Raw genomic sequence first — 26810 nt, forward strand, 5'->3', positions numbered from 1 at the left:
AAAAAAAAAAGGGGGGAAGATAAAGAGGCAACAACGCCTAACATTTTTGTGTTTGTCATTTATTCCTTGGAAGGAACAGGAATAATTGTACAGAGCAGAAACTGGTATACAGTGTACAATTGCTGAGCATAAACATACAATTGTTGACTGTAAACATACCATTGTTGAATATACACATGAGAATGTTTGCCGTAAACGTACAAGTGATGAACATAAACGTTAAATTGATGGCCGGACAAACAAGGGCCATAAATGCACAATCATTGACTGAAACATTTGAAACAACTTTACAACCGCTGATCATAGTTGTGAACAGAAGAGTACAAAAGAGAACCTTGTGCGATGAGCCACTTTCTTCTTCACATGATCTTCCCATTGCCGCGAGTAGCCGTTCGGTTTTGTAAATTTCCGTGCGCGGGATACAAAAGAGGCTTAAAAGATAAGCGCGGCTACGACACCTCGCGGTCTCCTCATTGTTCTAATTAGCAATAATTACCCGGTCGTAGTTGCCTTGAAAAGGATCGTCATTAACAACAACAACAGCACAACACTAAATATAAAAAAAATAAAACAATTTTAAAAAAACATCCGCCATTAAGTGCTATCATCGCTAAAGTGCAAGCTTTACCAAGGTCAAGTCGGCCCACCCGCAACCGCTAATGAGCTTCTGGACACTAATTACTCATTAAAATAACCAGCACATTATGTCAGTATGAACAAGTTGCTCCATGTCAGCACTGGTGCCAAAATAAAAAAAAAAAAGCCGTGCCAAATTGTCATCAAATAACGACATTTATTTTTTGCCACCCGCAACTAATGACCATCAGCTGACAACTGAGGATAAACTTACAATTGTTGGTTATCAACATAAAATTCAGAGCCATAAACATAAAACTCAGGGCCCGTGAAAATACAATTGTACGTTTATTGGCCAACAATTGTCGGTTTATGTGCATCAATTGTATGTTAATGCTCAACACTTACATGTTCCTGGTCAGCAAATGTGGTCAACCATTACATGCCTATAGCCAACAATTATGTGTTTATGACAAGCTATTTTATGTTAACTTATGTAAGTATAAATATGTATGCGTGTCGATTCTAATGCAGAAAAATGTTGCTTGCGCAGTGGGAATGCTAATACTAAACACAACTTCTGAATGCTAATGCTAAATGCATAGCAGTTGGAATGCTAATACTAAATGCGCTCTGTGAACTTCTGAATATATATATATATATATATATATATATATATAAAGAAAAAGGCTGACTGAGGTCATAAAAAAATCGTCTCTGGACTTAAGATGCTAATGCTAAAAAATGCTGTTTAAGTTCTTTGAAATGCTAATGCTGAATAATATGGTCGGTGTGGACTTGTGATGCTAATGCTCAAAATGCTGTGGCACTGTGTAAAGAAAAACAACAACAAAATTTCAGTCATTGTAAATTTTAGTACTAATATAATACTTCACTCGCATTTTAGTAGTGCGCTTGTGCGCTGACTTGACTTCCTGAATTGACTTCCGGGACATTTAGCTAGATATCAGCGACATGGAAGAAATGCTCAAATAGCTTTCCATAGCCAAATATCGAGTCCCTTAACATGGTGCAATGGAGTGAGCTTTTTACTCCGTTTCAGAAGCACTCAAGCACACTGACAGCGAAGTCAGTGACACACACAAGACTGTCTGCGCTCATAAAAGAGCTCCTCGTCTCACAAAGGTTATCCGTCCCCCAGCACTGCGTCAGCTGGTGCAACGTCAGTGAATTGTTGGGATGGGATGGAAGAAAAAAAAAAAAAAAGAAAGACCAAAAAGTCGGATGTCGCACGCTCGCCGTCCACAGCCTGCTGGAAACGTCACCAGGCCAGCCGGAGGAAACCTCGGGAAGCGTTTTGACATTGACACTGGATAAGATGTTGAGAGACGCCACGAGAATGTGGGTCACAGTCCCGGGATGAGATCCCGTTTGCCATATGCAGCAAATGACAAAATGCCGACTGGAATGCGGTATAGAGGGGCTTGCAAGTATGATAAACGCACAGTTGGCAACAGAAGTTGACCAGAGTCTAAAAGTCCAACCCAAATTTTTTGACTGTGAACATACAATTGCTGACCATAAACACACAATTGTTGGCCACAATTTTTGACCACAGATGTGCATGATGACCAACCACATGCGCTTCTTGACCATAAACACACAATTGTACAAACCGTAATTGTGCAGAGCTGAAACGTAAACAGAGTTGTGGAACTGTAGAAACATACAATTGTTGACCACGAAAAATTGTCAAGTTAGAAAAACAAATTCATCACGTAAGAACAAAGACTTTTATGGGATGGGGGTGGAAAAAGATGCAACATTACCAGAGTAAAATTGTTAACTTTCGCCCATAAAATTGTTTCATTAAATTCTCTCGCTGTTTCTCTCATGAAGATGTTCAACGAGTAATTTAAAAATAATTATTTTTGTGGTATTATTGTTTGAACTTGCAGGTCCTTTCCTTTTTTGAAGGTCTGATAATGACTGTAGTCATTAACAGCAGTGATTAAAAGGGATTATTTGAAATGGCATTTCATTCTCCGACAAACTGATGATTACAGTCTTCTTTTTTTTGCCTCGGTATTGTTCGGACTTCTTCTGTGAAAGACTTTTTGTCACTGCTGGCAGGTTTTGTCATTTCCATGCAAAAAAAAAAAAAAGTGTTTTGTTTTTCTTGGAGAGGCTCCCAGCTTGCATACATTAGCGTTAATATAAAACACTGCGTGCATCTTTTTCACAGCGGCTGGCAAAAAAAAAAAAGAAAGCAAAGAATAAAAAGTATGTTTGATTCTTTTTGTGCTCGCTTGTCAAGCCATTAGCAGCCGCACGTTCCAGTCAGCTTGACAACGCGCTTGCAAAATGATTGTGGTGGTGTTTCTTTTTTATACGCAGGTCTGACATTTGCATACTGATTTACATTTGGTTGTTTTGGAAAACGGGCTCCCGCAGCATTTTGTCAGCCTGGTGATATTCAAGAAGCAAATTGTTCACATTTCAGTCAATAAAGCAACAAAAAAAATATATGACTGAATGAAAACTTGTTTATTTATGCTGCACAACAAGGTCCACACATGATAGCAGCATTAGCACCAGCACCATGCTGTGGCCTTACTTTTTGTGAGCCTCTTCCAAGAAAACGGTAATAAATTCGCGCCTAGAGATAGAGAAAGATAAAAACCGTCATTTGGGGGATTTTCTGGTTTGACTTGAGAGCAAAAATTTACCATACAAAAACAGGCATTTATTACAGCAGTTGAGATATTCATTTGTCACCATGACGGATTTACGTCGCGCCCGCCAGAAGGAGCCGCGATGAATTCATCATGATGCACTTATTTCTTTACATTCCATTTGATTATTATTAGTGTCTGTAAAAGTATAATTTTACAATGTAATTTCAGAAAAATGTCATAGACTTCTATTTTTCTTCTGTCGTACGGTGTTCCACAGGGTTCAATTTTGGGGCCCCTGCTGCTGCAGAGTTTCAACATGCAAACAGTGTTATAGTAAGCATGTATCCCAATCTCACTAAAATAGTTGTTAGCACCTCAGCACATATCGCTACAACGGTCGAGGGAATGCTTCTCAAATGTGATTTCATCTCACTTTTGGTCCTCTAGTAATGAAAGCATTTACACATGACAAGATAACTAGCACCTTTCCCAAATGATTGTTTTTCAGCATGTAGACAATAACAGATCAATACTGGCTCATCGACGTTATGTTGAGCAAAACATGATCATGAGTGACATCTTCATCCTGCCCATTGGGCTGGAAATATTGACGCCGCTTTAATTTCCTTGCAGCGCCCCTGCGACCAATCCTCACGCACCACTTGGCATTAAATTGAGACCCGGATGAAGACGCGCTGCGACGCGGCCAGCTCATTTGGGATTCCCGCCTGGCAGTGCCGCGCATGAGACACATCAGATGGCTGAGGGGACGGCGTGGTTACTGATGAGGCTTTACCGCCGTGATGCAAGCGTCCTCATGCATCTTTCATCATGAGCGGCTGCCATGTCGTACGTGGGATGCGACACGAGTGCAAGGACGACATTAAAAAAAAAAAGTACGACACGCTACCTTCACGGTTCCGCGTAACGATATCGTTCCGTCAAAGGTTGAAGAATGCTTGGAAACTTGGGAGCTTTATGGACCTAGAAATGGTAGACAGAAATTTTATATGATCAACGAGGCCGCATATCCTCACTGTCGGGCAGATGATCCAAATATGTCCATTGATATTTTCTTTTACAAATCGATACTGTTGGTTTGTAACCATGTTGTTTTTCCTGGTACAGTAGTAGCTCAAAATCAAAAGACTGCAGGGGGGCCAGAAGCATCTTTTCCCTCACAAACTGAAGCCTCAACTTCACGGGGTGTCATCACATGTCCACAAGGGAAGGCACGTTCTCTCGTATGCAGCAGACGTGCTGAGCTAAATGCTACTTACATTAGCATTCCACTCTCTGCATTTACAGGTCTCGGTTGCAGATGCTTTTCATGTCGCTGAGCACGAGGTTCCGGTAGCGTCTTTCTAGAAGCTGCATGAAGTCCAGGTAGTCGCAGAACCGGAAGCCCTGGATGGGTTCCTCCTGCGAAGGCAAAGTGAACATTGTCCCAATTACAACTGAACACGAACGTACATGCTAAATGCTAACTGCTATCTCCCACTTTCATAAAACACACCATTTTGGAGATGATTTAGCTTGGTCCCAAATTTTATAAAACATCTTGAAAAACACCATTTTGAATATGATTTAGCATGGTCTCATTTTTTTTTTTGGTATCTCAAAAAAAGTGTCATCGGGGGGTGTGTGAACTTTTTATAACCACTGCACTGTAATCTGCAGTACAGGGACATTAAAATGTTGAACTTAGTTACATTTTCTCAACACGCTACGATGCTTTTTGAATACAACTGTTGCTGTCACAGCTGTGCATACAAACTTCCCCACATCAGATTTCCCGCAGCTCGTGAGCGCACATCCCACCGCCGCGTTCGTACTTCTCGCAGCGGTGCGTGTGCAACCCCCACGGCTCAGTATCGACGCCCCACGGTGGTTAGTCAGCATTTGAGTGGTTAAGTTCCTCCGAGCAGACTTAGAACAACTCCAACACGTTGTCTGCCTTCTAAATTTTTAATTTGGATGAAATATAGATATTACTCCTTGTGAGACGGGCCTAGCGTGTGCGTGCGCGCGCGCATGTGTGTGTGTGTGTGTGTCTGTGTGTGTATATACAAAAATCCGGCCTTCACAATGTTCCCACAGACATAAATGACGAGGACAGAGATGATATTGCAATATCTAAAACTTAATGGTTCAATTCAGGATAAGGACCGTGCAAAACCCTAGAGCACGTACGCATATACAGTATGTGCACGCTCTCTCTCTCACACACACACACACACACACACACACACACACACACACACACACACACACACTTATCCCTCTCTCAGCAACGCAATCTGATGTTGGCGCTCATTAGGCGAGCGTCCCGTAATAAAGCCGGGCTAACTGCTCTTTTATTCACAGCAAGTGGGCGGTGGGCGGTGGACGACCCCGACGATGACGATGCCGAGCCAAGGCACTTAATGAGATTCATTCTCAAGTCTTCACCCGACCAAGTCATCCGCCCGTGACAATATACAGCCAAACCGGAACACACTCTGCATCTCCGTAAGCCGCATTTGTTCACACCTTGACACTTGTACTTCCTGGGACGAAGCACGACAGACTCACAAACAGTTCTCGGTTTCCTGGCGCCTCACCTTGAGGAAAACCTGCAACCGGCGGGCTTGCGTTTGCTGCAGCAGAAGTGGCTGCAGGTGCTTGAGGACGGCCAGGCAGGCGTACACCTGGTAGTCGGCTCCCATCAGTGCGCATATGCACACATAGTGGCAGATCTCAGGCCAGTCCAGGAAGTTCCAGAAGCACTGAGTCAGCCAGTGGATGCATATCTGTGTGTCAAGATCAGATCATAAACTTGGAGTGTTTTGTTTCGGATTCGCCCACAGGGAATATTGCGATTCATTGCTTGAGAGGAAATGGCTAATTGGACATTTTCACTTCGGGGGGGTGCTCGCTTTTGTTGCATTTTGACACAACACAAAATGGAGACTAACAACTATATATTGCAGGTAAGCGTGCACAAGTAAAAACATCACACACACACACACACACACACACACACACACACACACACACACACACACACACACACACAAACACACACATACACGTCTGGAGTGTAATTTAAGACTGTGCTGACTCGGAAGCATTTGGAGAGAAGGAAGGAAGGAGGCTTGGCTGGCTGGCGGCGGTGTTGAATATTGAAGAGGGATTATGGGACGCAGTGACGAGTGGACGCATGCTCCCTGTTTATTTGTATTCACCAAACACCACGGCCGCTCGCTCATTTCAAACCGAACCCAGGCTTGAAACTCAAACCCTCGTTGGGAAACCCTTTAATGGGACTTGAAACTCTACTTTTAAGCTTCACGGGGGCTTAGCTTTCACCTAACTCCAACCTTGTACGTCTAACTGATACAAATCTTTTCCTCTCACACGCACGCACGTATGCACGCCTCCTCAGGTGCGTGGGAGTGTTTGAAAAGCGATGGCGAGTTGAAGGCGGAGAGGCATCCGGGGAGGGGGCTTAAAGAGCAGGAAGACGAGCTGAATGTTAAGTTGTCATCTTTGGAGTCTTGAGATACTGAATTGTCACGCGAGGAGACGCCGAAGGACGGCGTATGATGGGGGCTGAGGAAGGAAACCGAGGCAGGACTCGAGGACACATAAAAGGGCATGACCTGCGATGGGGTGAAACCGGACATCCGGAAGGCGGCGTGCGCTTGTGGAAGTTCGTCCTTCAGCAGCATCTCCACGTAGTGAGCCGAGCTCCAGTACAGCGGGGACATTCCTGACTCAGCCACTCGGACAGCAAGGTCCACCTGCAGCCAAAGTTATATCGGTGGCCTTTCACTGGGTTCCGAAAATGGGGACTCACCGACGCGTGTACGTTGGCTGGCCAAATGAAAGCGGAAGTGAGCACAGAGGAAAGATGGCGCAGCAGCCTCAGAGATCGCCGCCAGTCCCCAGACATCATCAGGAAGACCGTCGACGTCAACCAATCGTGGCCGGGATAATCTTCCTGGCCCGCGACTGGCGTGCTGACTCAAGGATTAGCGTTATTATCGTCATTACAAAAGCAAGGGCATGGTTATCAATGCAGACTGTGGATAACTGAATCCCAGGGAAAAAAATAAAAAAATAATCAACGGGCAAAATTTTGTCTGCTTATCTGCTTAAAACAATTTCCCCAGTCTTGAGTGCGAATTTGAAACCCGAACCCAGACTTGAAACCGTATGTTGAAATCTGAACGCTGCTTTAACTTCTTAATGCTTCTTTGAAACCTAAATTTGATTTTCGAACCCTTGGAATCCGAACCATATGTTGAAATTTGAAGCTGCGTTTGAAACTCTCAGCCCATGCATGAAACTTGGAAAACTTGAACTTTTTGGGAACGGGGACCGAAAATCTTGTGTGTGAAAGTCAATCTGGGGATCTCGGGGCTGTTTTTGCGTTCTGATCATTTTTTTTTGACTGCCAAATAATGCAATAAGGAGGACAAAAGCGGCGTTTTGTTTGGCGGGGACGCCGGCGGCTGAGTGGCAAATAAATAAAGAGCTAAACAGCACTTTGACTGTGACCGACTGCCTCATCAATCTACAATGCGCTGTCAGCTTGCCACGGAATTCCAAATGAGGCGCGCCGCCGCCGAAAGAAAGAGGTTTGATCCCAAATGCAACCACATCAAGGCATTTAAAAAATAAAAACCCTAATAGGATGGCCTCTTCCCATGAGAATCTCAACATCACTTTGTACAAAACCCTCCTTTCAAAACCCAACGCAGCTTCACAACCGTGATGGGAAACCCAACTTTGAAAGTCACACTGGGATTTCGAATCCTCAACCTGGTTTGCAACCATAAACCAGACTTAAGACTCATTTCTGACACGAGGGCCCACATTGAAAACCTCCCCAGTCTCGAGACCCTAACGTGAAGCCCCATCTCATTAATTCTCCTTGCAAAAATGACGGCAGCAAGCTCTTCCCTTTCAACCCAAGAGGTCCCAGGTTAGCCCAGTAAATCACAAGACCTGTGAAAATAATATTTTAACTTCAAACTAATAATTGTCAAAAGGATACGCAGCGGCGAGGACATTGGAAGCCTCCGCCGGGACAGGAAATTCTTGACGTGCTTCATAAGGAGCGTCAGGTGGCTCGCGGCGTCTTCTTGGCGGAGCAGCTTGAGAGCGACGCCGTATCTGGAGGAGAGAAAAAAAAAAACGGATATGTGCTCAAATGATATATTCAGTACAAATCATGAATATGTGTTTTAATCACCATAAGTACCTTTTAGTACATTTAAATATGTCTATAGCAAGTGGAGGAACATCGCTGCAATTAGGTCCTTCCATTTCGCAGGTGGTCTCATGACTAAAATGTCATTAACAGCAAATAATGCCGACATTTCAGATTTATATGTACGCTGAGGGGAAAAAAATAAAATGAAATACAGAGCTGGAAAAATACACACCAAGCGAGTGGTCGAAAAGTCAACCAGTGCTGGTGTGTTTGTAGTGGCGCCTCCCCGCGGAAAATTTAGCATATGGGCAATTTTTTTTTTGCTCAAGCGCTCCCTTTAGGGCACGGGTGTCAAAGTCAAGGCCCGGGAGCCAGATTTGGCCCGCCACATCATTTTATGTGGCCCGCAAAAGCCAATCAAGCATGACCCAAAAAAAAAAAATTTTTTTTTTTTTTTTAAATCACTGGATCGCATTTGGGCGGCACTGGTTTCTCTTGAGCATTTGGTGCGTTCAAGTATCACTATGTATACGAAATTAAAGCGCTAAGATACCTCAGGCAGACGTCCATGCCGAGCATTTCCACAGGTGACAGCGCCACAGCATCCGCACTCGCCTCCTGTGCTGTGATGACAATTACAAAAATAAATAAATAAATAAACACAAGCAGTGAATTACTGCCCGCTGCTTTAGAGGCCCAACAGCGGAAATCAATGTGTCACAACCCGTCCGTTTGGGACTCATCCAATCGGCGCCGAGCGACGCTAACTGGCATCGGCCATAAAAACGCATTGAGTGCACGGCGAGCTCCTTTGGCGTTACGGACGGAAAGCATCCGCAACCCGGACCTGAGCGCAGGTAAGACAATAAAAGGGTGGGAGGGTGACATTTTAGGTTAAAAAATGTTTTTGTGGTTTCCCGCCATTGCGGAAAACGTTTCTTTTTTGTTTTAACTGCTTTTATTGCGGCGTTGCTTCGCAGCGGAGGAAAAGCACAAATTAAAACACGCTCGCTTGATTATTGGAATGTTTTTCTGACTGTGCTGGCCTCCCTCAAAAGAGCATCAAACAGCTGCAGCTCATTTCGAACTATTAAAATGGATGGCAACGCAGGTCTGCAGTGTTGTGGACTTCCCGAGCCGCGCCGCTAATAAGACGCCACGTCAAAAAGCTGCTCTGGGTGTGGCGGCCCATTTTCAAAGAGCAGCGTCCGCCTCCGAGTGCGCGGCTGGCGAGGAGGGCTGATGTTGACTGACAAAAGGTTAATGCTCGCCAAATGAGTCTGCTCTCAGCGCAAAAAATGAGAGTGCTCGAGTCGGGCTGAGGCGCCGGGCTAAGAGCCAAGACACACACGCACGCACGCACACAGAAACATCGCATTCACGGGCTGTTATTTGCAGGGATTGACTGTAAGAACTGAGGCCTGAGTGGGCATTTGTTTCGCAGGAGACGTGGAGGTGTACCTAATGAAGTGGCCACACAAACCCCCCCGCGTGAGCCGCTCGCCTCTGCCGCCGTCCGTCCGTGCAAAGTTGACCACAGATGCTGGATATCGGGAATTTCATTTGCGAAAATTCCGCGGATGACGTGAGAAGTCTGCAATTAGCACGCAGGTGCCGTTGGGAAATGCAAGCGTGCGGAATTCGAGCTGGGAAATCCGCTAATTAACGACATCATCATACTAACCGCTGGCTAGTAAACAGTAACCCGTTGACAGCGATCCGCTAATTAACGACATCATCATCGGTGCGGTCGGTTGTTTAACCGCTGGCTAGTAAACAGTAACCCGTTGACAGCCCTCACTGGTTTCATATGACAGAAGGTCAATTAATCCAACATAAGAAAAAAAAAAACATTGCATTTTTTTTCCATGTTGCATTATTTTGGCGAATTTTGGTCTTTCGTTGTCCCCGGTTACTAAAAGTGCTTCAGACAATGTGTTTGTATTCGTGTCATTTTCTCTCTATTTCTGTGCGCTCCACCTCTCCGCCGCAGACTCTCCTTTTCGCTCCAAGGCATGTAACGTTGTCTTCGCATAACAGCATCAGCGGCAGCAGGCAGCAAAAGAGCACAGGTGTCCGGAGAACAAAATGCGTGCCTTGCCGCGCTGCCCTTTAGCCACCTTTCTCACGTCCGACTTGTCAAGAAGAAGAAGAAGAAGAAGAAGAAGGAGCGGGCCGGCTGAGCCGGCGTGTTGCCACGTGGCACTCACTGACCTTTGTTGTGCTCAGGCGGGGAGAAGAAGCGCTCCACGGAACATTTGGACAGATGGTACACAACCTTCTCCAGAAGGTCAGCCAGCACTGCACATGAAAACAAGCACACGCAAGCACACACACAAATCACACGACCACATAAAGAGGCAAAGAAACAGCTTTGGGGGAACAAAAAAATTTTAAAAATCAAGCCGCAAAGACCTCATCATCTTACCTGTGGCGGTCAAGCCGTGGTGCCCGGCTGTCATAACTTTGCGGTAAAGTCGGCGGCACGTCTCCATCCAGCTGTCTTCTGTCGTCGCGTTTCGAGGCGACGTCAGGAAGTCACGCAGCTCGGGTTCTGGCCGGTGAAAGCGGGGTGTCAACGCCCTTCTTCATGCAGCGGCTCCAATCACACGACGGGAGTCTCACCCAGCGGGTTCTGTTGGGTTTTTGGTGGGTCCAAACTGTAGCAGGTGGGTGGAGGGAATGACCAAAACATGGGCCAGGGATAGGGATCGTCTCCCTACACGGGGATAAGTGGAGACCAAACAAGACTCGGTTTGAAAACAGCTGATTAGACGGCGGCGACCTGTCAGTTGAATAGAATACACAACTAATTGTATATAATTCGGCGATTGGTAGAAAAACAAAATGCAGACAGCTAGTTGTGAAAAGCCCCAAGTCCTTCATCTCCACTTTTGCGTAACAAAATGAAATTTTGATCTTGATTCTGCCTCAAATTTCCTTGATCTTTGGTTCCCTCAGCCTGAGCCTCAGATTATAAAACATGTTGCGCAACCTCTCTTTCAAAACTGCTGTTTTTCAAAAATGAAAACAGCCAAAGTTATTCCGATTCACAAGAGTGTAGAGAATCGTTTATTTACCGTATGTTCCAGACTATAAGTCATAGTTTTGTTTTCATAGTTTGGCCGGGGGCGGTGGGGGGGGGATTTATTCTCTGGAGCGACTTATGTTTGAAATTATTATATCATTTCACATGTTATTTTCACATTAAACCGCAAGAGGGCGCTCTAGGCCTGTGTTGATAAGTCACCGATGAGTCTAAGCAACGTACAAGAGGAAGCGCCTCATCTTCCCCACCCCCCTCCCAAAACTTCACACCCCCCAAAAAAAAATCACAGTTGATTCTTTTTTCCAACAGGAGACATAAACAGAAGAAGCCGTGAAATTTGACGCAAACGCTCCCTTTCAAAGGCCCTAACCGCCCTCCTCCCTGTTCGAAATGTGTCATATCCTCTCTGTGACCTCCGCTTGAAACGAAACCCTGTTTTCTGTTCGCTGAGACGAGAACTGAATAATTGATCACCAATCCCCAATCACGTAACGACGTGTTCTCTGTCATTAAAAAAAAAAAAAAAAAAGGGGGGGGCGGGGGGGGGGACACCAATGGCCAAGACAATTGGATTTGAGTTTTGGCGGTTTAGGCTGACCTCCTGCAAGGCCCGAGGGGGGAGTCTCCTCTCGGATGGTCCTCCAACAACGGCGACGCGAACCAGCGTGTGGTTCCTCTCCAGTGACGCGTTGTCTAAAATGAAGCTCCTGAGAAGAGGATATTTTGACCACGACACAAAGAGAAGACACCGTTTCATATTGTTGATGAATAAGAGATTTCGGAACAGTTCCTCAGTCTTGGGCTCGCCTCGGTTGGCTAGTTTCAGAGTCTTGGTCTTGATTTGGTCTTGCATTTTCTCCCAACGTTGGTCTTGATTTTATCTCACTTTGGCTCTGTGTTATTGAGTGGCTCTCAATTTTTTTTTTCATTTTCTCAGTCTTGGTCTGGCCTAGGCTTCTACTTTCTCAGTCTTGGTTTTTAAGTTTGACAGTTTCTTGGCCTTGTTCGCTCCTCAAATCTCGACATTTCACTTTGTTTCAACTTCTCAATGCTTTTTTTGTCCTGACTCCAGTCTGACATTTCCTATAGTTTGTCAATCTTGGTCTGCTCTCGCGTTGCTGAACTTGTCGGTTGATGAATAATTCTCTGGAACCTTTAAAAGCCATTCTGAGGTTTTAACGATGAAAAAAAAAGTGCCCGTGAAAAGTCCAATTACAGACTTTGAACGGAGAATGAAAACCATAAACGAGAGCCGCTGCAGTACATTATCGTGGCGCGAGGGAAGCTCCGTGTTAACGCCTCTCGCCGGATCTGTGAATTCGCCAATATGAAATGCCTTTTTAAGGCTGAATGCTAACTGCTTTCGTTCCAACCTCTGAAGCAATTTGGACTTGGAAAATTGGCAATAAGGAGGAGACGATGCGTTCTTTTGCAAAGGTCTGCTCACACTGGCCATGGGTGATTATTCGGAGCGGCTCAAAGAACGACACGCATTCAAATGAAATGTGCCTGACAAGACGTACCTTGAATTTGTGGCGGGCCGCAATTGGGTTCACTTGAAGTGAAGAAGGTGGCAAATAGGAGAAAAACAGTATTTTGGCGGCTTGTGAAGATGATGCTGATATGTGTGGGGGGGGGACGGGCGGGGGGAGTCGTAGAAATGAACAAGCCGTCATGTCGCCCGATGCACTGACATGAGTCGTCGTTTCGAGGCCATTTTCATGTACATGGGCCCCGGCTAAGGCAGTCGTCATTAGTATGACGGATGGTCTTGGAACATTCCAACTTCCTGTCCGCTTTATTTCATCTTATCTGTGACAAGGCAGGCAAACAATTTCTCCCGCCTGGCTCTGGTTAAGTTAAAAAAGAAAAAAGGGTTCTGTCACATTACAACGGTGAAATTGGAAGCAAAAAATGTGTTCAAAACGTTTCAAATCCAGTGCTGCCTTGACTTACGAGCAAGGAGCAGATGCTAATTTTGAGCCTTGAGTTGTGCGAGAAATTCAGAGCAAGTGTTTTAGCATGTCTAAGAACACCCGTTATGACTCAGTCAGTACCTTGTGTAACACAAAGACCTTTCGTCCTGCATTAGCAAAGCCCCCTCAGGGTGAGTAGAAGGGGAAAAAAAAAAAAGGCATTCGCGCACATCAAAACGTCAGACTCGGCAGCCTCCAAATGTTTCACACAAAGCCTTCAACGGGCGAGCGGTGAGCCTGCTGAGCTTTTGGCATTTGCGCTCCGAGTGCTCGGGCGGTTCGCCGCGACCCTCCACGACTAACCTTTTACACGGACGCGCAAGTGGACTCCGCTCGAGTGATGTGGCCACGCAAGCGAAACGATGACGAACAATCTAAAGCGGATCCATGAATGGCAAAGTCGACTCCACGACAAAGCTACCCAGTGACGATTGTTTCCTGTCGCCTTTTATGTCATTTCACAGACGGACTGACTGGAGGTTAATATGCACGGTAGGTCAGTTCCTACCCATCCCCGCCGTTCCGGTCAGCCGCGTTGTCCCTCTGGCTTTGCAGCAGCACGGCGCAGATATTGTACTGGCTCTCGAGTAGCAGGAAGGAGTCCAGGCTGGAGCACAGCACGTTGAGCAGTCTGCAAACAACACGCAATCACGGGATTTCACGCCCTTTGGAGAGAATAAAATAATACTCACAGGCATATATTCTTTATCCTCTTCCATTAATGCGGTTTACTGAGTCGCATACAGTCGTTGAGCAAGACTGTCTGCGTGGCTAACAGAACGTTGGTCTGCGCGAATTAAACGCTTCTCCACCCCGACTCGAAATTAATCGGCAGATTAATCGTTTCTTTTTTTTTCCGACCAAATGTCAGGACTGGGCCTTACTTGTTATGATAATGTTTTATGAGAAGATTATAGAGTGGTGTTTTTCGCAGGGGGTAACGCTGGAAGGGATTAATGACATTTCTATTCATTTTAATGAGGAAAGATGACTTGAGATAAAATTAATCTTATATGTCACAGCACCACTTTGCTATGGGATCAGGTAAAATGTCCTAAAAAGGACATTACACGAAGTGCTGGCACAGAGCGATAGACAAGTGAAGCGGCAGCACAATGTCACACAAAATGCGCTAAAGTGTCAGACCGGGTACCACTCACGCCGACAATCCCTGTCGATTTCCGACGAGTCATGAATGTCTCCAGGAAGCGGATTAGTGAAGCCAATTTTCTCCGGCAGCTTCACTCGCGAGCTTTGTATATAAAAAAGAAAAAAAAAAGGAAAAATGTGCGGGGAATCCCCGCGAGAAGCCTTCATGGTTCATTTTCAAATGCTGGTAATGATGCCCGGCTTAAGCATTCTGCTGAGACTCGGCACAAGCTGCGGAATAACGACGACGCTTGGGCTTTGTACTTTACAAAACTCGACGCTCAAACTACAAGGGATCCCCGTCAACATTCTCAGTCCTTCACCTGACCCGCTTGGTGCTGCGGCACGTACGATGCAGAGAAATAACGTGCTCGCCACATGACCCCGTGAACGCACAACATCAAACTAAAACACAAAACACGACTTTATCTCATGGATTGTCTGTGTTATCTATTGGGCGTCGACCAACAAGCCTTCCCTCTTCCATCGGATCTGAAGAGCTAGCGTACCTAATCAAGTGTCCCCGTGAGCATACAGGACGCCGTTGTTCCTATTTGCCAAAGTGCGGGACGGACGCCTGACCGACACGCACTCTCAGTCCGCCTGACAGCCGCCAAGCGAGAGGCTGTCAGCTTGTCAGGCTCGACGACCTCTCCTCCTCCCGTTTGAAAGCAATGCTTCCGGAAGCCGACCTGTTAGCGCTTTGTCTGACAAGCTTCCGCCCTTACGTGTTCCCCTCACTCAGAAGTCTGCCGGATAGCTCGCGGTGGCTCCGCGAAGCCAACACATCTAACTTTTCCAATCAAACGCTATGTTTGGAAGCGTATGCTTGACTTAAAAAGTCCGCTAAAAATCCAGACACTTGAGGCTGTTGCGCGGAGGATGGGATCATTTTTAAATTGTGAGAGTCCCCGTCTGGTATCCCAAGAGAAGGCTGTGCGCCTCTGAAGCGTACGATACTGATAATTTCCTTTTTACGTCTACTTTTAAATGACATTGCTCATCCTCGCTACGTGCGCGGTGCAAATAGATAAATAAAATACATCGTAACGGCCAAATTTACGTTCCGCGCCAGCGCGCGCGCACACTCGCCACGCGTTAATCCATCACCAGCGGGGAGGGCGTAGCGATCGATGCAGGCAACGGGCGAGTGCCGGTTGCCATGGCAGCAAGCGGAGAAGACATTTGGGCTCTTCATCTTCGTCGAGAGGCTTACTTTTATGGGATGTTTCAACACAACAGCAGCATATTAAAAAGACAGCAGCCGAGCACGAGACGGGCAAAAAAATAAAACGGGGCCCCCAAAGTCAAAACGAAGGAAAAGCGCCATCAAGCGGGGAGCCAATTTGGTGACTCAACTTTGAAATTGCAACTTAGAAGTCGACCGACTTCATATACTGAATAGCAAAAGAAGAAAGAGCCGTGACACTATGATTATACGGGGATGTTGTGTTTCTTCAATTCAAGGGTCCCTGAATGCGGCACGCCGTCAATTAACAGTGAGCTCGTTGGCGCGCCGCTGCCGCTGTTTTGTGATGCGTGGGGCTCTCACCTCAGGCCAAACGTGTGCGACTGCTCGTAGTGGAAGAGCGAACGGATCTTGGCGGTGGAATTCACGGCAATCAGCCTGTCAATCAAGTCCTGTGGAGCACAGCAGGAAGCCGTGAAGGTCACACATTTACGATGTTTCAGGCGGGAAGCGCGTGTATGTGTGCGGATTTGAGAAGCAACAAGTATGTTGCAATTCCAGTGAGCGTGAAAAGCGCACACATGCACTCAAGTGGATGAAAGAGGAACTGTCGACAACTGCAATGAGTGGCGGCAAAGCATGACGACTGTCAGAATATATTCAGTAAAGTGGCTCAAATCACTTTACCATAGTTCCTGAGCACACAAATGCCACCACAAGATGGCACCAAAACATTTTTTTTTTTTTGACAATCTCTTCTCTGTGTGCGTATGTGTGCGGATTTAAGAGAGAAGCAACAAGTATGTTGCAGTTCCAGTGAGCGTGAAAAGCGCACACATGCACTCAAGTGGATGAAAGAGGAACTGTAGACAACTGTAATGAGTGGCGGCAAAGCATGACTACTGTCAAAATAAAGTGGCTCAAATCACTTTACCATAGTTCCTGAGCACACAAATGCCACCACAAGATGGCCCCAAAACATTTTTTTTTTTTTGACAATCTCTTCTCTGTGTGTGTACCCGCGTGCTAGCCCACTCACAGGCACAGAGCTTGGCACTTCCCTCAGCGTGTATTCACTCTTGTTGGCCAAAGGTTGTCCAAACAGCAGCTGCCACACGGACTGAGAGGACGACAGCAAGTTGACCAGAGACAGGAAGGACTGCAAGTACACGCAGAAAGTGACCCAACCAAATCGGGTCAATAACAGAGATCAGAAATTACCGCCACAGCGCAATACCATTTAAACCTGATTCAGAAGCATGATGTCAATCTTACCAATAGTTCTTACAAAGCTTACGAATATTTCGGACATGCAAATGTGTTGGTGAGCGCGATAACCGCTGCGAACAAAGACATTAAGAAGCCAGTTTTAATTTACATATATTTATGTTTTTAAATGTGTTTAAAGCGTGCAATGGCAGATCCTCTGCGATTATTTTTAACTCGTGTATGTGTGCACGTGTGTGGATGTATGGCGGAAGGTGGGTGATTGACTGATTAAGTGATTGATTGTTGATTATAAAATATATATTTTATAATGTTCTTTTTAGTGGATAGTTTTCCTCAGCGTGGGGCGTTCACTGTACTCTGATATAAGACTGACCTTGTCTCAACTTACTCCCAAATGTACTTGTCAGTGTGAAATGTAGGCCTGTTTTGCTGGACCCAAAGCGACGATTCTGTTTTATGAATGGCGGATAAACAGGTTAACAGGACCTTCTGCCATCCTGTTTGCTGTGCATGTCAGTCTTTGTCACTGGATAACAGAGATGAGCAGAGATAGTAAATATGGTAATCCTTCGCTACAACACAGGTCATGGCAACTTCACGGATTTTACTTATGATGGGTTCTTATATTTATTTATTGAAATAAAATTATTTTATATTAAATTATATATTTATCTATATTTATACTGTCTACTGTTTTATGAAACATTTATTTATTTTGTGCATGCAACACTTTGGTTTTTTTCTTCTCTACCCCCACAATTTTGCTGCTGTAGACTGCAAATTTCCCCAATGTGGGACAAATAAAGGTTATCTTATCTTCTTTTTGGAATGTAAACCCCACGATAAACAAGGGATTACTGTAAATAATATGTGTTGGATCAATTAGGTGCAATTGGATCATTTCCAGCCGCGGTACAATTGTTGGGAGCCACGGAGTTAACTGTTAGCACCTTGAGGCAGCTCCTGTCGATGGGTTCCATTGACGTGGGTTCAGGTCGGACCACCCTGACATCCTCATTGCCGCACTCCAGCGCCGACCACAGCTCCAGAACCAGGGCCCCCACATATCCTGGCACATGACAACACAAGGAATTGGGGCATATTGTGTCTGAGGAGCATTATGCCCCGGTTAACAAACCTGTTTTTCAGGGGTGGTCCTGTTTCATGCAAATGAGCCACTGCTAACCCCGCCCTCTCTACTGCTGGGTGTACAACTGCTTTGTGTTACCATGACGACTGGGTTCAGGCTACAAGTTGTAACAGGCCAGACTCAGAATCAAAATAGCTCTGTTTTTGTTTTTTTGTTTTTGCAATATTTCCAGTATTACCGCCAACTACAGGACTGGAGTGGAAATACACCATAAGCATGTTCTTGCTGCAAACAAACTTCGTTGGACAGACGAAACAAAGCTGGCACACAACCTTGACGCCTACGAGCTGCAATGTGGTCGGTCGTACCTGAGCGCTGCAAAGCCATCGCGCCTGCCCCCGTGGCTGCCACCTGCGTTACCATGACACCATAGCCAAACTTCTCTCGACGACTCACCTGAAAGAAAAAAATAAGGGAGAATCGGGCAAATGGCACATATTCGAAAACAGACTTGAAAGAAAACGTATCAGTGGAGCGTTTAATTACACGGCAGATTTCAAGTGTGGGTGTTGGCCCTTCGTTCGTTAAAAATAATCACGCTCCTTAATTAAAGTGCAAACCAAACAAGGTAAGCAATTACAAGCGTGACTAAACAATGGCGCTAAATTAAGTGCAAGCGGTGGGTGAGGGTAAGCGATTTGAAAAGTTGTGCTCGGAATTAGCATAGCTGGCGACACACGGTGTGAATACTAAAGAGGACAAAAAAGAAATTATTAAACTTTGATTCCCACAAGTGCGAAGCCTGAAACCTTATCCGGCTCGCTGATTTTTTAACTTGGATCAACCGCTTTTATGACTCTGCAACTGGAGCGCAAAAACTCAGTAATATTTAAAGTCGACGTTTGACATAAACGGGCTATCACAAAGGAGCATTAGAACTGTAATTCTAAACGTTCAAACAAGTGCTGCTTCAAAGAGCTGTGTCAGAGATTTGCTTCTTCATACACAACACGCTGGAAATATGCTAGCTATGCCCACGCCCAAATATGCATCTTCCCTTCAGTCTGCTGGTGTGCCCGCTTTAGAGCGCCTCGTTGTTGGCCGCGAGTGCGTGCAAATCATGGTGAGAGAGGACCTGGGGATCATATCTGTTCCAGCAAGGATTATTACTTCGCCTTTCTTCAGTTGTATGTGTCTACATTTTTGGATGATTTTTTTTTTTTTTCTTGAAAGATTTTTTTTTTTTTATCGCCACATATTGATCACATCATATGGGGATTTTTTTATTTTTTTTTAAAACTAGTTTACCTGCAATTTTTTGTTAAAGCGAGAGAACATGTGTGAGACGCACTCCTGCATGGCGCCGGTCTGATGAAGCAGCAGCACGCCCTTGGGTGTGGCCGCAAAGTTCAGCAGGCTGTCCAGCAATGTCTCTTCCCACATTTGCCTGAGAAGTATGAATAGATGATTAAAAAAGAAAAATAAAAAATCTGTAGAATTTAGGTCCGGTTGAGAAAGTTAATAAATGCAATCAAATGCCACACTGTCAGAGGGTGTCAGCGCGGATATAGAAAACGATTTTATTGCCATCCAACAGGCATAAGTCATCAGCAAGATTGCCTTTAAATGTCAACGTAAGCTCAGCGGTCACAATATTAGGTCCAGCAAATGTAATGAAGGAGCTGTATCTTGAAAAAATAAAAAAATTTAAACAACCTTTGCCAATATAAAACAGAATAAAGCTCGCTTTCAGACCAACACTGTCAGTGAAGTTTTAAATGTTATTAAGTGATTCAAAATCAAAACAAAAGTGTGTTATTGATAGATGATGTGTGAATACAATGATTTTCTGATAATCTTTGTCAAGGAAGAATATTTTGAAACACCTCCGGTTGGATGATTGGTGGGAAAAAAAATTGTGCAGATTTCAAACTGAGGACTGATCATTAATTCAGTATACACACTTGGTGACATTTTTGATTGGCGGCTATGAGATTTTTCTCATGCCAAATATGTGACTTATTGTAAAGACTACATCCTGTATCTTGTGTGCTTTCTTACAGATGTCGCAATTTCTGCGTAGACGTTGCAAGATTGTTTTCAGGTACTGGGGTCGAAATCCTTTCAGACAAGGAACTGGTCTGCAAAAAAAAAAAAAAAAAACAACCAAAAAAAGGAATTCAGTGTTTGGATGCGGACAGGATATGAGGTCAGTGGCATCGGACCTTCCTCCAGGCGGCGACGGCAGCTTTGTGCAGGCTGTACGCTTCCAGGACCCGCAGGCCCTCGCAGGTCTTGTACATCTGTCCGCACACAGAGATGAAGGCCCCGCACACAGCACGGAGCGAGAGGATTTCGCCCTCGCTCGACGCCGAGAACTCCCGTTCGAGCAGCGAAAGCGTGAAGCGGAGCAGCACGTGAGCGGCGGTGCTTCTGCAGAGTGGAAACAGAAGTTTAGCTCAGAGTCAAATTTGCTGTTTTATTAACGACGTTCGGCATGCATCGCGCGACGGCGACTCGTGTAAAATTCATCACGCCGACAAGGCGGATGAAAATCACTCCCAAAGTGCAAGCGTCTCCGCGTTTGAATGAGTTCTCGAGCGCAGAGCTAAAAAATGCATGCGCGGGAAGACATATTGAGTAATATATCAAATGAACGCTCTTGATGAGTCGTTTTCAGTTCACTAGCCGTTTCGCCAAAACGCTCTCACATAGTGAAAAACATTTTATTTTTTTACTGGAAAATGTCACTGAACTCCATTTATAAACATTCAAATGAGATGCGCATTCACAGACACACACATCAAAAAATAAAAAATAAAAAGATGTTCAGTTTCGATTGCCACTGTGAGGTATCCAGTTAACCGTGTGTTAACCGTGTCGATCAAAAATGTGCCTAATTATCTTTGCAAAGGTGCGTGTTCTCCCTGTGCCTGCGTGGGTTTTCTCCGGGTACTCCAGTTTTTCCTCCCACATTCCAAAACCATGCATGGCAGCTGAATGGAACGCGATTCCTATATTGTGTCACGTGAAAAGTCTTTGACCCGTGGCGTCATTATTCGAGGATAAATAGACAACGTGATCTGGAAAGCTCTTATCGGGACCTTTAATTTGATGTCTGACTCAAGATGTTGACATTTACCAAGCTCGTGCGTTGGCAATATCACGAAAAACGTATTGACGGCTGTATTGATGACTCACCTTTCGTTGGGGCCCATAAGCAAGTTCCTGTCATACAAGAAGAGAGCTAACCCTCTGTCTGTGTTGACCATTCGAGCCAGGACGTCCGCGATTAGAGGCAGGGTGGCTGCCGGGCACTTCAGTTTGGTCTGCATAGAATATTATTTTTTAAAAAGTGAATTACAGTGCTAATATAATAAAAATGGATATTATCTTTGCAATTGATGAGGATTTTACACCTTGCACTGTTTCCAGATGACAATTCTCAACACAACCCGAGTCCTGAATGTGCTCATCATTTTTCATCGAAATGTGCAATTTTCCATGTAAATGCCCGAATTCATTCCAAGCCCCCCCCCAAATTCAGAAATACATGTTTTCTAAGGGATAAAAATGCATCAAAATATGTAACAAATACATACAATTAGATTTTTGCACAGTAAATAAGAGTTCTGCATAATGTAAAAAAAAAAAAAAAAAAAAGAATAAAGAATAAAAATTATGGTCACTTAACTTTTAAAACTGCGTCCTCATCGTTTTTTTTTGCCCTCTTTAGTTCGTGTTCTCTCACAGAAGTGGCTTTTGCCTGGTGTTTTGTAAAGAACTGATCCAAGGACGTTCGCTTTTGTCGGCTTTTAACAATCCTTCGAAAATGTCCAAGGCAAACATCAGCCTAGTGAGCGATCGCCCGACTGGTGCAAATTTTTTCTGGGTAATTCACATTTACGTAAAACTCTCAGAACGCCTCATGGCCCGAAGGGCGAATGATGAGGACGCTGCATAGACAAATATCTATCTATCTACACACAGACTTATACTATAGAGGTCCCTCTTAGCCAATGGGATGCCAGGAAGATGCTAGGTAATAGCCAATGGCAGAGCTATAAGTATGTTGCGTTCAGGAAACTCAGAGCTGTGAGTAGCAGCCCATGCTGTATTTTTTTTTTTACCTTTCATATCTTGAAATTTCTTTTGTAACTAAGGACAATATTTTCCTGTTGAGGCGTTTCGCAACTTCAACATTTCGTATTAAGAGACGTTTGTAAGTAGCGGTACCACTGTATAGGATTTGGGGAACAGACAAGAAATCAATGAAAAAGAAAAGAAATTCCACAAAGTCACCTGGCCTCCATTGAGGGCCTGGATGACGGGCACCATGAGAGTCTGAACGACAGGCGCTTGGTGGAGACACTGGTCAGCGCACTCGGTCCTCTCACACATGGCGCTCAGCGTCGCTATCACCAGGCTGCTTGGGCACAGCGCTTCTGACCAAAATAAATAAATAAATAAAACAGCCACGTTCAGTCAAGGAGTTTGAGGCACACTCTGTTTGTGGGATCTCTCTTCATGCGGGAATCGAATACGACAGCTGACAAGCGCTGTCGGGAGACAACAGGAGGCAGGCTGAGGACAAGGTTACCAGATAAAAGATAGCACCGAGGAATGCTGCGAAGGGTCTCGATGTTCCCGCACTGGCCGACTGCTCACTGCACTCTTTGTCATATCGAGCTAAAAGGTGTGTGCGTGCACGCACCTGCGTGTGAGCTATCGCTGCACAAAGGCTGATGATGTTGGTACATGATGTTGATGAGAATCACCACCAGGTCCGTCAAAGTGACTGGATCTGGAAAGAGTAAATGACTCGGTGAACAACAATTAAAACGCAGGGTTATGATTAATTCACTTGTACTTTGTCTGAAGGCGTAAAATGAAATTACACAAGCATGAGTCCATTTGGTCCACACCTTTTTACAGCGGGTGGGGTTGGGGTGATGTGGCGTCTTTAAAATGGAGTTGTGCGTCGAAGCGTTGATAACGGGATCAATTCTCAAACATATTTGAAGCAATATAAAGTGCCTCGGGGTGTACTTTTTAGGAGCTCCAGAGGCTGGTATACTAAATAGATTGGCGACGCAAAATTCAGTTCGACTATTCACCTGGAAAAAAAAAATTGCTTTATTGAATGTTTTGTGTGCATAGAATTTAATTTTTTTTTACGTGTGTTTTTATTCAAATGTATTTCTGACTACGTAATATTTGTAATCTCTAGTTATGAAGATTATCGGTTGCGTCACAGGTGCAAATCCAATGTCAAGATTGTCTTTCCTCTTTGGAATCAATAAATACAAAAAGATCAGTCATAGGTGAGCGCGCCTCGATACTGCGATACGGCATCAATAAAGCTGTGGGTGCAGACAATGAGTCGTCTGTCAGAGGTTCAGTTTATTACGACTGATTAAGCCGTCTGGATGCTTGGACTGTTATGTCAAATTGGGCCACGTCATGATTCGTGAGATTATAGGTTGTAAATGCATAAGGCTGCAGGAAAAGTTTCCACCCTTATCTTTCAAAACAGGACTTTTGTTTTGTTTTTTTTTCTTCAAAGTGACACTGCAGAAAATGCAGGAACACAAATTAAGATTCAGTCGCTCGTTTGGCAGATAAATCCGATTTCGTGAACAGGAATCCGAGAATATTTTCTGCCGAGGGGCTGTAATTCTGAGGACATAGATCAGGGGTGTCAAACTGATTTTTGAATTATCGATTACTTTTTTAAAATTTTGACATGTTCAGAAAGCCGCAATGGGAAGGGTTCACCTTTCCGCGCCGCCGCTTTGATGGGAAAGAGCTTCCGGCCATTGGCGTAGAGGAGGACTTTGCCCAACACGCACAAGGAATGGACGACCACGGCATACTGCAGCTCCTTTCCACTGTAGACGCTGCCAATTGGCGAGCCTGAAAGACAATGAGGACATGGCACAAGGAAGTGGGGCTAGATAATATGGCCTTAGAATCAAATTTCTTTTCCCATTTGCTCACATTAAAAAGAAGAAAAAAAAAAGCTTGCCTCTTAACACCGTCACATTCTTTCATCTACGAAACAACTTTTTCCACTCACCTGAGCTGTGCGGCTCCTCAGAATGGATCTGAGTGCAATGCTGGCAGCATTCCAGATAAAGGATGCACTGCTGCACAGCGGCCTCCATCTGAGAAGATGTTATTCCCCAAAAATGACCACCTTTCCAAAATTGATAACTCATATGAACACCCGCATTCAATTTTTTTTCTTTTTTTTTTTTTTATAGTGCACTGACTCCATCGTGGGATTATGTTGCTATTTTACTGACAGTTAATTTAGAGGCCGTAAAGGGAGGGACTCGGCAATAATCCTCTTTTAAAAGGCTTGACAGTGAGCGGGAGGATTAACGAATCACTTCTTGAATGGCAAATTCTCTCCGTGGAAGCGCCAAAAGTATAACGCGATCCGTTCCAACGACACCCGCTAACGTGTTCACATTTGGCGACAAACACTGTATGTGGAAATAATTGTGAAATGATCATTCGCTCACCAGATTTTTGTATTTGCTCTGGAGGAGCCTGAGAACCAACGTCCTGCTGTAGGAGCCATGCTGAGAACAGACACAAATGACATTCAGACGCCCATAAACGTGCACGGTACATCGCGCCCGTTTCAGTTGCGACGCCCACCATCCATTTTGTGAACCAGGCGGCTTGAACATCCAGCAGGGCCAGCAGGTCAGTGGGCCCCAAGACTTTCTCCGGTGAGGAATCCCCATGGACAGACAGGAGGGAGAAGGTGCTCTCGATGATTTCTTCCATGTACCTGAAGGCGAGCGAGAGGATCGGCGGATAATCTCAGCATCGGAAAACGAAGCGAGCATGCGTGTTGGGGGCTCACTTTTCCGGGTGGCGGATCCAGAAGGTGGTCGCCTCCTTTTGAAAGTCGTTCATCAGGCGCATCTGAGTGGAGGGAAGATGAGGATTGACTGACATGTTATGTTGCAGGCAAATGGAAAAATGGAATTTTTTTGCTTAAACAGGCAGGGAAATGTAACTTTTTTTTTCATTAAAACGGTCAATTTGGTGACAAAAGGCGAAATTATGTGGGGAATTGTGCCGTTTTGCCAGGAAATGACATTTGAGGATTTACATTGATAGGCTTGAGCATACCTGTTTGAGGAGAGAGCTGATCTCGGGTCTGTTGATGTCCAAGACGGCCGCGCCGCTCGGAAAGCTCAACTTCAGGGACAAAAAATTGGACTGCACACTTCGAGCTGAGCAAGAGACAACAGAAGTTATTAACGTGAAGAACTCCACCGAGGCCAAACGGGGTGTACTGTAGTCACGATCCGTAACTCAGGTAACAACTGCAGATCATCTCACAAAGTTTTTAGAAACAACTCCACGCCACGATACTTTGGGGCTGGGCGGCAAAGACCGAGCAACAGCACCAAGCAGAGGTATGGATGAAATTAAGTGAGTGGCCTACCGAGGCTGCTGTAAATCTCCCGGGTGACGTTCAGCGGCAACGAAGAGAAGCTCTTCGCGAAGAACCGAAGAACGTGGTCCTGAAACGACAAGATGCCATGTAATTTGATTCAACGTGAATTTGGCACTACTGGGCAGAATGGACTTTGTTCAATCACAAAGATTACATTTTTGATTTCAAGTTTTCGCCATTCACTTGTCGGAAAAAAAAAAAACAATGAAGAAGAAAGTAAATCAGTGACATATCACAAATGTTGTCGCTATTTTCTTAATCTTAAGTGAACGGCGGCGTACACTGAGCTCGGCGTCGGGCTCGGTCAGCGTGGCGCACAGGTTCTGGCGTAGGCGGGCCCAGCCCTCGCAGCTGAGCACGTCAGAAGCCGGCGCGTGACGGAGCGCCTGCAGGGCCTCCCGGCGCACCTATCCACACACGTGCACACACACACAAATGACAGACACATTTTTAAAAATAAATAAATCCATTGCAAATTTAAAGTCAATATTTTTTGCCTTCTTGCATTGCCATTTATGGCTAAAAGAGGAGGGGCTATCACAGGAGTAGGCAAACTTGTGCTCAAGAGGAACATTATGTGTTTCTTTCTGTGAAGGACAGATGGGCCACAGAGACTGAACTGACAGAGGTTTGATATTTTCAGAATAAAAAAGATCAAGTGAGCATTCTTGTCTCTGTGAAGGCCGGACTTTTTTTTTTTTTTTTTTTTTTTAATTGTGGGCATCTTCACCTCTTTGGGTTGACTTGGATCTAGTTTCTCAGCCAAAGCCTGCAGCTGCTCCTGTCGAATGAAGGTGTAGCACTGGAGAAATGGATGGAATAATAAATCTTGTTAATGCCCAACTTGGACCCTGATAATAATAATGATAATAATAATAATAATAATAATAATAATACACTTTACAATATATAGAGATTTTACAAGCACGTGCGACATCATGGTAAAATGTCCTCTACTACAGGCTGAAACAAGGATGTGTCTTTTTTTTTTAAATTACCTGATTGAAGGAGTCTCCACTGTCTGAGCAGTCGTCAGCGTAGCGGCCGTGCTGCATCTCCTCCTCCTTCCGTAGCTGGTCGTCGTCAAAGCTGCTGAGTAAACGCTCCGCAGCGGCAGTCACGGTGGCTCTCAAGGTCTGTGTCATCTCCTGGTACCTGATGATGACGCAACGTGCCAATGTTAGCACTTTCCTAAACACGCGCCGGTATGCCCGGGTTGGACTCAC

General features: G+C 45.0%; 1 protein-coding gene across 8 annotated transcripts in view; it reads right to left on the minus strand.

The window, feature by feature from the left end:
* The window catches only part of tbc1d32 (TBC1 domain family, member 32), a 32235-nt gene that overhangs the window by 3610 nt on the left and 1815 nt on the right, over positions 1 to 26810 (minus strand). For 3 of the 8 annotated variants that reach the window (XM_019882694.1, XM_019882695.1, XM_019882696.1), the window contains exons 4-35: positions 26583 to 26739; positions 26315 to 26386; positions 25866 to 25991; positions 25573 to 25651; positions 25254 to 25357; positions 24982 to 25043; positions 24771 to 24906; positions 24632 to 24691; positions 24181 to 24268; positions 23880 to 24017; positions 22816 to 22905; positions 22404 to 22546; positions 21303 to 21430; positions 20327 to 20534; positions 20163 to 20242; positions 19410 to 19548; positions 18470 to 18557; positions 17962 to 18080; positions 16821 to 16940; positions 16145 to 16233; positions 13952 to 14074; positions 12066 to 12174; positions 11044 to 11137; positions 10847 to 10972; positions 10633 to 10719; positions 8972 to 9041; positions 8260 to 8378; positions 7057 to 7211; positions 6860 to 7000; positions 5819 to 6007; positions 4496 to 4637; positions 43 to 4199 (exon numbers count right to left, since the gene is read on the minus strand). In XM_019882694.1, coding sequence (XP_019738253.1) covers positions 4518 to 4637; positions 5819 to 6007; positions 6860 to 7000; positions 7057 to 7211; positions 8260 to 8378; positions 8972 to 9041; positions 10633 to 10719; positions 10847 to 10972; positions 11044 to 11137; positions 12066 to 12174; positions 13952 to 14074; positions 16145 to 16233; positions 16821 to 16940; positions 17962 to 18080; positions 18470 to 18557; positions 19410 to 19548; positions 20163 to 20242; positions 20327 to 20534; positions 21303 to 21430; positions 22404 to 22546; positions 22816 to 22905; positions 23880 to 24017; positions 24181 to 24268; positions 24632 to 24691; positions 24771 to 24906; positions 24982 to 25043; positions 25254 to 25357; positions 25573 to 25651; positions 25866 to 25991; positions 26315 to 26386; positions 26583 to 26739 — 3559 coding nt within the window. In that variant the 3' untranslated portion in view covers positions 43 to 4199; positions 4496 to 4517. Of the gene's footprint in view, positions 1 to 42; positions 4638 to 5818; positions 6008 to 6859; positions 7001 to 7056; positions 7212 to 8259; positions 8379 to 8971; positions 9042 to 10632; positions 10720 to 10846; positions 10973 to 11043; positions 11138 to 12065; positions 12175 to 13951; positions 14075 to 16144; positions 16234 to 16820; positions 16941 to 17961; positions 18081 to 18469; positions 18558 to 19409; positions 19549 to 20162; positions 20243 to 20326; positions 20535 to 21302; positions 21431 to 22403; positions 22547 to 22815; positions 22906 to 23879; positions 24018 to 24180; positions 24269 to 24631; positions 24692 to 24770; positions 24907 to 24981; positions 25044 to 25253; positions 25358 to 25572; positions 25652 to 25865; positions 25992 to 26314; positions 26387 to 26582; positions 26740 to 26810 lie in introns of those variants that run through there. The other 5 variants (XR_002169774.1, XR_002169775.1, XR_002169773.1 and 2 more) reach the window with 4 other exon arrangements.

Source organism: Hippocampus comes, unplaced genomic scaffold, assembly GCF_001891065.2.
Source record: "Hippocampus comes isolate QL1 unplaced genomic scaffold, H_comes_QL1_v1.1 scaffold5, whole genome shotgun sequence".
Classification (NCBI taxonomy): Eukaryota; Metazoa; Chordata; class Actinopteri; order Syngnathiformes; family Syngnathidae; genus Hippocampus; species Hippocampus comes.